Source organism: Haliotis asinina, chromosome 9 (assembly GCF_037392515.1).
Source record: "Haliotis asinina isolate JCU_RB_2024 chromosome 9, JCU_Hal_asi_v2, whole genome shotgun sequence".
Lineage (NCBI taxonomy): Eukaryota > Metazoa > Mollusca > Gastropoda > Lepetellida > Haliotidae > Haliotis > Haliotis asinina.
The window spans coordinates 48,414,462-48,425,280 of NC_090288.1; the positions used below are offsets into that span (position 1 = coordinate 48,414,462).

The 10,819-nt window shown below is 36.0% G+C and overlaps 1 protein-coding gene across 2 annotated transcripts; it reads left to right on the forward strand.

The window, feature by feature from the left end:
• The first annotated feature begins 80 nt into the window (after positions 1 to 80).
• On the forward strand, positions 81 to 2,051 carry LOC137296215 (protein RD3-like). 2 transcript variants are annotated; one of them, XM_067827953.1, is made up of 2 exons: positions 81 to 160; positions 901 to 2,051. In XM_067827953.1, exon 2 carries the CDS (start codon positions 957 to 959, stop codon positions 1,554 to 1,556), a length of 600 nt encoding a protein of 199 aa, XP_067684054.1. In that variant the 5' UTR covers positions 81 to 160; positions 901 to 956; the 3' UTR covers positions 1,557 to 2,051. The 2 variants fall into 2 exon arrangements, with proteins under 2 accessions (XP_067684054.1, XP_067684052.1); XM_067827951.1 differs by having other exon boundaries at positions 87 to 205; positions 891 to 2,051.
• The last annotated feature ends 8,768 nt before the right edge of the window (positions 2,052 to 10,819 follow it).

Sequence of the window (10,819 nt, forward strand, 5' to 3'; positions counted from 1 at the left end):
TACTAAGACCATGTATGACTTTACTCAATCCATCGGTGATTGGTTGCATGTAAACATTATTAACCAATCAAATATAAGGAGTCTGTACACGGAAAACGCGTCTGCTTCTAAACCAACTTACGCAAAGGAGGAACCTGCCTTGTGTCTTATGAGGTGTGTGGTGTGGGGAAAAGGTGATTTCGGTGTCCCATTATATCCAATTCAGGTAATTCCTTATTTGCCGTAATTTTATGGTCTGTAAACTTTTGATTCAGGCGTATTTCCTCAGTCACTAGCAAATGTCAACAAAACGAAGTTGTGCTTGAATCGTTTTGGTCTATCGAAGGCTCTAATAGCCATGATCGACTTTGGAGCGAATGATAGTGAGCCGTTGTTCGGCACACAAAAAACATCAGTTTAATTGTTTACTGCAAGGGGATACCCTGTCAGAGAACGAATTCAATGAAACAGTCCAATGGATTAGACTACGGATTGATTTGCTCTTGGAGATCAAGCTGTTATTGGCATGTTCAATATCGCAGTTCATGAATGTGTGAAGCTATTTTTCTAACATATAAATATTTTTCACAGGAAAAGACATGTACATATTGAATGTAGTGTCTCCTATATAAGGACAGTTTATCCATGCCTGGATGTGGATAGAGGATTAGTTGATGTTACGGTACACAATCTGTTTACCAAATCCTTAGTTCCATGAAACTAGAAAATATGTTAGAAAATACATATTTATGCTTTTTTTTCAGTGGCTAGTTTACCTCAGTTCTACTCACAGCACAGTTCTTGACATGATACAGTTCATTCTCGTTGATTTTTAACCAGCAGAAATTGTCATGTTTTACATGATGTTATTCTCTGCAGTGTATTAACTTACTATTTCTGTTGGATTACAGAGAGGACAAGAGACTTTAATATGTGAATGGTTTTCACATTGCTGAATTTGTAGCAGTAAAACGTATATGATGGCTTTCAAGTCTCTCTGGAACAGACGCTGGCTCTCCACAGACACCTACAAACCACCTGAAAAAGATGAGCATGTAATGGTTGCTGATTCTCTCCTATCAGAGCTAGAGTTTCACATTAGAGATATTGATAAAAAGAACAGAGATAAGGAGGATGAAGATAAACGTCGCACAACAGGAGTGGATTACTCTTGGCTAGTCAGTGTTACACCAAAAACTTACGAAATACCCCAGCTTGAACGACTGGAACTGGAGGAACTTTGCTACAAGGTGTCATCTACTGAATGTGGTAAAATCATCTCATTGTTTCGAGATGCTGTGCTTCGTGAACGACCTGTTCGGGAGCTGCCAGGTGTAATGAGATCATGCATTCTACAAGTCATTGAACAACGACCAAGGGAGGAAACACTCTCTGAATGGGTTACCAAAAGGACTATGAGTCTCACAAGTCTTAAACTAAGACCAAATCCCAAAGTTGCCCCCAGTTCTGGGATTGAGGATGTCGAAATGCAAGAAGGTGTTCCCAGAGAAACGCGTGCCATGAGCATGCCTGACTTTACTGTGGAGAGATCTAGAACATGTACCATGAGATTCTGATTTCCTGAATCAAACCTTTTTTAAACAACACTCCAGTCATATGCCTTGCTCAAAAGATCATTATGTATTTTGTCCATTTGCCAAATATATTTATCATGATCTTTCATGTTATTGTTTCAAGTGATACAGCTTTTTGTCTACGCAGTTGTTTTTGACGATTTTGTTGAGGAATGTACAAATATGTTTCATATTTACAGTAAGTAATATATGAAAGTATTGAACAGATGTCTCATTGAAATAGAACGTACAATATGTTCTTATTGTTAAAAGGCATGAAAGGAAGGTTATTTAATTATACGAACATTTCCGTGAGGCATCATTGAAAGATAGTACACAAGACAAACCAACTTCAGCCATGTGTTGTCTTAAAGGTCACATGCAATGTAAAACACAACTTTGCAGATTCTGATACCTTTCAGTATGCACTTGCCGAAACAGATCATCAAATATGCCAATTCAACCTAAAAAGTAAAAAAAAACATGATGAAAAAAAAGCCTGCGAAATCTGAGTTCAAATGATTCACTAATTTTCCCCTAGCATTGGGGGGAAAAGTGGTTTCAACAGCTCTGCTCTGCTCATGCATAGTGAATAGATTCGTAGAGCATGAAACAGTATGCCTGCCCGCAGTATGGGGTCATGAGCAGCAGTGTAATCTTGGTTGTATATACAAGCAAGTAAATAATCTAGTCATTATATTAAATAAAAAAAATCCATGTTTATTGTGATAAGCAGACACTGTTACAGAGAAAACGCAATGTCTGGTTTATTCACACCTATATGGCTGCCTGCCTGCCTGTCTGCTAATGAGAATATGCAATGCACAACTTCAGTCATTGACCACTTGCTATTTTAAATTAACACCTATCAGGTTCAAAAGCCATAAACAAAGCATCGGCTAAGCGTATTGGCAAATGAACCAGTGGCTAATGAAAACGCTTCGTTACCCTTCAGTGCACACCCACAGTCTCTGAATGGGTTTGATATCGCGGCTGCTTCATTTCGAGGGAGGTAGACTCAAGTACAAAATATTGCTCTTTTTATACGCTTATAATTTTGTTTACTTGGTTTTTCTTAATCAGCAATGCATTTTATATGTCATGAATAAGTGATAACTGTAGTTTAATTATGTTTGATGTTTTGGTTGCATGTGACCTTTAAGATTGCACAATATTGAACTTCAAACTTTTATGACCATATTGGGATACTTTGTCACCTGAAAACCTGAGTGTTCTAAGTCCACTTTTGACAAAATTAGAGTTATTATGCTTGGGGTAGGTTTTAGAGCATAATCTTTTACTCTAGCAACTTTGCACAGTTTCAAACGCAAACTTCATTCTGTCTCTGTGCAAAATCACATGTTGTTAATTTTCGAATGTTCAAAGTTGTGAGCTGACCAATGAGCAAGCACAATTTGATCACATGACCTTGAGATTGACCAATTTCGAAGTGATTTTTATCATGGAGATGGAACATTTAACTTTGTTCTTATTTCTGCTTTGTTTCATGTAGTCCTTAGGAAAGTAAAAATAGGTTTAAACAACAAAAATACAACCTGGTAAAAAAGAAATCTTAATCCATATAATCATGATTTGTAGCTGTGTTTTCAACACTTAGAACACTTTGCGTTTTGTCAAGTGTTCTATCTCCAATTATTTTTCTAGAGTTTCTTATTTATTTTAATACATTGAGCTCATAATTTGCTATTTTCTGATAATGTTTGCCATGTCACATGCATGTGCAAAATTCCAAAGAATTCGATTGAATAGTTTAGAAAATATCATTCTCCTAAACTTCAAGATCAATTTTCTCGAAAACAGGTTTTTGTTACTTCGTACACTCTGGTTTACAGGCGACGAATTTGTAAAATTTTCAGTTTGTATCTTACAAGTTATAAGGGCTCAGCAACCAGAATGTTAAGATACATAGTAATGATCCTTCACATAAACATGATAAAAGGGTTTCAGATCAGCTAATTTTCAATGAACTTCATTGATATTCATCTAAGATATCCTCTAGTTTTCAGTTTTAGTAATGTTACAGGAGCGTTACTTTAAAAAAATTATAAAATCATGGAAATGTCTGAATGGCATTTTGTTTCACTGGCAAGATCAACAGTCCAAATGATGCCAGGACAACTATAACATGTTATTGTTAATGTTATGAAGAGTATATGTAGAGAACAAGCATCACTATTTAGGACATCTAGACAGACTTACATGGCTGAATAATATAAAGTATCATTTGTATATAGATTTTTTTATTGACTTGTGATTTGGTTGCAAGAAGGATTTTGTTGTAAGACAGTCTTTACTTAAGTCCCACAATGAGATGTATGATATCATGATGTAGTTTCTGTTAGAGTTAAATATCACCTGTTATCTTGCACTGCAATGATGATCATGATAAGGACTGATGATATCAGTGGCGTTAAACATCACAACATTTAGTAACACAGGAGTTCAAAAATATTTTGAAAAGCCACTTGCCACTGGGCAAGTGACTTCAAGAAAGTAACTTGTCTTGACTAATTTTCCACTTGTCACTTTCCACTTTATGATACGAGTGATGTTATTGTTTACTGGACTATTTATGAAAGAGTGATAATTTCACTCTGCTAGTCCTACTTTATTATCATTGCTAACTTAAATAACTTCATTATGAGCAAATATGAAATGAAATCCAAGATTATTTGTAGTTTGAAACCATAAGTGGAAATTGTCTAGTAGTCCGTGGACAAGTGAGATATACCATTATTTGATTGCCCAAAATGAAAACTGACTTGTCCCTGGCGTCAGGTGATGGGATTTTTGAACCCTAGTAACAGTAACAGTTACCCCAGTCTTCAACCACTTGAACCTGACATTTATTAATAACTTGAAGAAGGAAGAGGACAGTTTTACAGAGGCAATGGTTCTTTAATGTAACAGTGGATGTGTCCTTTGCCATTGTCTATTACCAAGTAGTTATGTTCTACCATGCTTAAGATGGTTTCGGTTACGTCTTTTTCTCTATTTTATTATGTCACAATCTCCCAAACTGATGTTTATGATACCATCTGTACCCAAGCATTATTAATATCTTAGGTATTTGTAAACCATGACAGACCTAGCTCCCAAGATATATGATCCAAGTGGTATTTAGAATTTAAGATGACAACAAAGATCATTGTCATGAGCTCATGTTCTAGATGAAAGATTTAAGAGTACATACAGGATATAATACTGTCCTATGCTATATTCAGACATTTCAATTTGTGCCTTGAGTGAATCTGAGATCATGTTTCTATGTAATTAGGTTTTATTTTACTATTAGCCCAGACACTGACACATTAAAATGCAAGTGACTTTTACAACATTTTCTGTCATAAGTGGCAGGAATGCCTGTTTGCCCAAGCCAATTCTGCCTTCGATTTCTGATGGGCTGTATCAAGTTGAAGATATTGTTTTCTTGAGACCTGTATAAATACAAATATAGTAGACAATAATTAAACGTGTAACTATAAAATGACAGTATATTCTGTTTCTGGTTGTCTAAGTCCCAATTCAAAGATGATAACGTTATTTTGACTATTTTCAGCATTTAGCAAACATTAGGCTGGATTATTTTTGTTGTTTGTTTATTTGTTGTTTAACTTTTCACTCAGTAATATTCCAGCTTTATGACAACAGCCTGTAAATAAGCATGGTATGACCAGACATTCCAGTGACTAACATTGTGAGCATAGATCTACACATTTAGGATACATACGTCATCCACGTCAGTGACCCTGACCACATAATCCTGTTTGTCATCTCTTGGATTGGAGTGCTCCAGACCAGCTCTCAGATATTCACAGGTCTCAAAATATGTGTAGTCAGGTATCATCATTTGCCGTACTTACGATGATGTCTGTATTCTTTTCATCAGCCTGAACAGGCTTGTCTATGATGTCATAGTCAAGATCACCTTAGAATGTGCAATATTTGTTCATGCATCCAATGGCTAGTGAATGTACTTGTACAAATTATATCCATAAAGAAAGTGTGATAGTACCTCTAGCATCCTTACTCATGTCAGCATGATGAGGGACCTAGTATTTATTATTGTGAAGTTGGTGGAGTGATGGATATTTGTTGGATACATGTTGTTTGTGTCATTTATCATGTTTTTTCTGTAACAGAAAAAGTCAAACAATATGTTGTGGATCTAAAACCAATTTTTGTTCAGTATATAATTATATATATTTAAAATTTGAGACAAAATGATTTGTTACCACTGTTTTATGTAATAGCATTTTTGTCAGGGAAAAAATGTTTGTAGAATAGCACATGGTTGTTCGTTCAGTAATAATATATAAATGTAAAACAATATGTTTTACATGTTTTAATAAGTGATGACTAGAGTTTGATAAGTGTGTAGTACTACATGGTGTACATCTTGAGTACTTCAGTATGCAACTTCACATGTCCGTTAGAACGTATATGTTATTGATATTGATATTCTTGTGATATAACCATGGTTACTTTATGGATGTGGTGTAGTATTAGTTTGCCTAGAGATGTTCTTAAAGCTGAACAGCTACACATATCGCAGATATTAACATATTACAATGCATGATACTGTACATGTTGTATCTGTCATATCATGGCAGTACATCTACAAGGCTGTACTAATCAACAGGTCAGTTCATATACAGTGTGTGTGTGAAGTGGAGTATGATATTTAGATTGGCTCATGTATTCTATGAAGATGAAACATTTGGTTCATCCTACTTAAAGTGAGTAAGTTTAGTTTTAAGCCACACTCAGCAGTATCCTACTTAAAGGCATCGTCATCAAGGAGTTGCATGTGAAGAATTTCGGGGTTCAAATCTTGAAGTGTTCAGTTTAATTTTGAGATCGGTTTCAGTATTTTAGATCTCTCCTAGACATAATCTGATTGTCGTACAAGTTTTTCTTAGGATTTCTGTATTATTATTTTTCTTTTTCAAAATTATTTTAGTAAAAGTATTATAGTATTTAAGGATGGCTAATCATAATGTCAAAATATAATCTTAAAAAGTCATGTTTATCTCAAGGAAAATAGCTGTACATTGTTGGTCATGGGCTAAGTGATCATTGCCTGTTTGTGGGAGAAGCTCAGAGCTGTGTGTGTTTGATACCTGACATATTCACTTGTTTTCTTCACAGTGGTCGAACATGTCATATATTTTGATTGACTGCAGTTTTCTGATATTTTTTAAATAAGGTCAAATGCATCACATGCATCAGCTTTTATTATGTGTATGCAACATAGGAAGTCTGCATATTAATTGGCAATATTTTGTGATTTTGATCTGATGTAAATCATTCCTGCTTTACAATTCTGCCATTTTGTATTTACAAAGTTTTATCTATTGATTATTCCCTCCATTTGCTGGATCAGTGTTGCTTGGTTTACAATATTGTATGTATGTTTTACTTGTAAGTTATGTTTTCCTTGTACACTTTGCATTTATGTTTTGGTCCTGTTTGTCTTTTCACTAATCTCAAGCATGTTGAATACGTTTCACAAGTTGTTCTGTAATATATTTTGTCTACTTATACAAAATTTTGCTTGCCAAAAGAAACCACATAAGCTTGATATATGCATTGTTTTTGTAATCGATACTATTTGTTTTTCCTTCTGAATAAACACAATCTGAATGGCAAGTTGAAGGGACTAGTCCATAAGGTGAATTGCACATCTAAGTTACTGCCATGGCATGATAAATTGCAGGTCTAAGGTACCTGACAGTAATATGATAATTTGTAGGGCTAGGGTATTTGGCTATGATATGATAAATTGCAGGTCTTGTGTACTCAGCCATGGTTTGATAAATTGCAGGTCTAAGGTATTTGTCTGTGGTATGATAAATTGCAGGTCCTGGGTACACGGTAATGATATGATGAATTGCAGGTCTGGGGTACTTAGCCTTGGTATTTAAATTGCAGGTTGGAGGTACTTGGCCATGGTATGATATTTTATAGCACTAAGGTACATGGCCTTCGTATTTGAAAACTGGAAGTATTACATGTTTCAGTTGGAGGTCTAAAGTACCTGTCCATGGTATTCTTTATTTGTAGTGACTTAAACCATGTTTACAGACATGGATAACAATTAAGATACACAATAATCTGTAATCATTTGGGAATTCCTTGAAATGAAATAACATTTGCAGAACAGTGGAAGCTGTGTCATTCAGTGTCCTCATTCAGTTCACACACTTTCAGATATTGTTCCCCTACCTTTTAGAAATAATGTTTGAAGGATTGTGCTTACTTCAATTCAAACTTCATATCAAATTGTTTTATGTCCAGTGGAAACTGATAAACCCTTTTCTAATATGTCGAAAACATTGTGTCTGTTTCTTAGCTACTTAACATGTTTGCCATGAAAAAAATGTGATATTCAACTTGCTGTCACCAATAAAATTGGTAGTAGGTTTTCATTGTCAGTTCAAGAAATACATCCTACCCTCAGTCATTGTGACCAATATGGATTTCCTCAATAAATATGTTTCTTTTATGAATGTGTCCTATTATTTCTTGTCTGGACTAGATGGACAGTTACACTAAATTTCAGTTGAAATTGGGACCAGTGTTTATCTGTTTCTAAGATTCATGCTTGTATGTTTGTCTGCAGTGTTTGGCTGGACCTGGAGTTCACCCAAGGTGTAGATATATAAGATAAGCATCAAAGAAGACATTCCTTCCACTGTAAAGTGCAAAACCATCATATGACAGGAATTCTGTTTAAATGCCTGTCATGAGGACTCACTCCCTCAGATGGCGGGGTGTCATAGTAGTTATTAGGCATTAGTTCATCAAGCTTAAAACCTGGGTTTGATTCTCCTCCTAGGTGCAGTGTGTGAATCCCATTTCTTGTGTTCCTCATCAAGACATCAGGAATATTACTGACGGTGTAAAATTAAAAGTCACAGCCACAAATTAGTGTGTATTTTGCATATATTTTGAAGCTTATCAGATGTTATTTAGACCTAACTGCACAAGTTTCCAGTAATCAATATCAGTAATCCAGTATTGAGCCACATTAATGATCTCTAGTGATTGGTAGTAATTGTTCTGTGTAAAATAATAATACACTGTAATTATGTTCTTCCAAATGTACAGATTGAGATGTGCAGTATCTACATTGAAGGGTTACAGGAGGCCGGTGTCTGAGGCCACCAAATTTCTTAGTGCAGAGAGGCAGTAGAAACATGTGAACTGTGTTTGAATCATGTTTGGCCCAGCTGCATATTAGAACTGGCCTCAGGAGCCAGTGCTTGTGAGAGGTCACTGTCCTTTCCGTATTAGGCAATTATAGGGATACATGAATTTGCATGTCATCATATCCCCAACACTGATGCTCATGATATCAATCAATGGTTGTTTGGTCCAGACACATTTTCCCAAACTTCTCCATAGAACTTCAATATTGTGTAGTGTCACAGTTTAACATCAAACAGAACAGTCAGCAACATGTCCTGTTTAGGTATTCCTCTAACTGGTAAAGGTCAGAGACATGCATCAGTTTATGCTTTTCCTCCAACATTTAGCTATCAAGATCTGATGTACTGTTCATAGCATTCTGGTAAACGACCCACTCACTTTTCATTTTAAAGTTTCATTTTGACATTTAGAAATCCTTGCATTTGGTATTTACCCTCAACAAATATACTTTCTTGTTATCAACATTATTTTTGTCACTATTATCACACCTGGATAGCAGGACAATTTAGTGTATAAATTTTCTTCCTTCTGATTCTGTTGTGGCACATGAAACTTCATTCACGAAGCACACAAGATGCCTCTTCACTGGCACCTGTCGGGAACATAGTTTAATTAGCTCTGAAATGATTTTTCCCTCTCACTCTCTTCTCCCACCCACATGACGGGGATGTAGCAGTAAAAGCATGGGAGGATACGCTCACCATAGACGACGGTACAGACAAATCAGATTAATTTCGATCGAGGTCTGGGAAACGAGGTTAATACAACAGTATGACTGAAAGAACGATTTAACTGGGAGAAGTGCTCCAGAACCTACAGGACGGTCAGGACATTTTGATGAATCAGCACTGGGTGTGTCATCCAAACTTGTCAATGAAACAAGTTGGAATGGACTAAATCATAAGATTGTGTGGGTTTTCTTGTAGGTTTTAGAACAACCGTTACATAAATTCCATGTGGATCGTGGGATATAGCCTGGATTGTTTAAGGTTGGTTGATCCAAACAGAGAGGATCAATATCTCATATTAGTAGAGTCCATTATAAGGTTATTCCCCACTGAGATGTGACTGGGATGGCGATACGACGTGAAAACTACCATAAGGTACCACTCAAACTAACTCATATCTCATGATATCCCTGTAAATCACACAGTGATTTGTCAGAATTATTGAGCTGAGAGAGTTCAATTCAGTTTCATCGGGAATGAAATATTTTACACCCACGATGGTTCTTGGCTCGTATTGCACATTAAACCACTTCAGGCGTGAGCATTTAGGTAGCTTTTCGGACCATTTTGCACATTTTACATTTTCGATAGTCGTTATTCTTTTCCCCTTCGATTCGCTTACAAGAATACAAGTCCACTGAAGCCCATTTCTTGTATTCAGCCGTATATAGCCGTGGTTTTGCCAGAGTATTGCTAAAGCCAGTAAATACGGTAAAACCATACTCACTCACTTCCTTTTTCCAGTTTTTTTTTATAAAAAAACATACAATTATTGTGACACAAGCATAAACGCATTCTTCAACCTCTTATCACACCCAGACAAAAGACTGGCGCATAGTTGAAGAGAATCATCCCACTTCAAGAAAAGCAAATAATAAAAGAAACAAATATGTAAAAGTACTGTTCTAAAAAATCTGAATATTCCATTTTCTGAGGAGCATGAATGAAACATCAGTTAGTCGAAATGAATAGCTCTGAAGAAGACAAAGGCTGACAAAGGTTGGAGAAGAGCTGCAACAACCATGTAGCGAGATGCAGGTCTGACAAAGGTTGGAGAAGAGCTACATCAGCCATGTAGCGAGATGCAGGTCTGACAAAGGTTGGAGAAGAGCTATATCAGCCATGTAGCGAGATGCAGGTCGATATCACTTAGGTCATCTTTGGCATATTCCGATTCTTAATGCAGTTCCACTTTGCGAGGATGTCTCGGCGCATATAGACTTGCCATTGTTCCGTCACATGTGATTGTCTCAAAGATCGTATTGTCCTTTCATCTGGAACGATAGGAATTCTAAGAAGGAA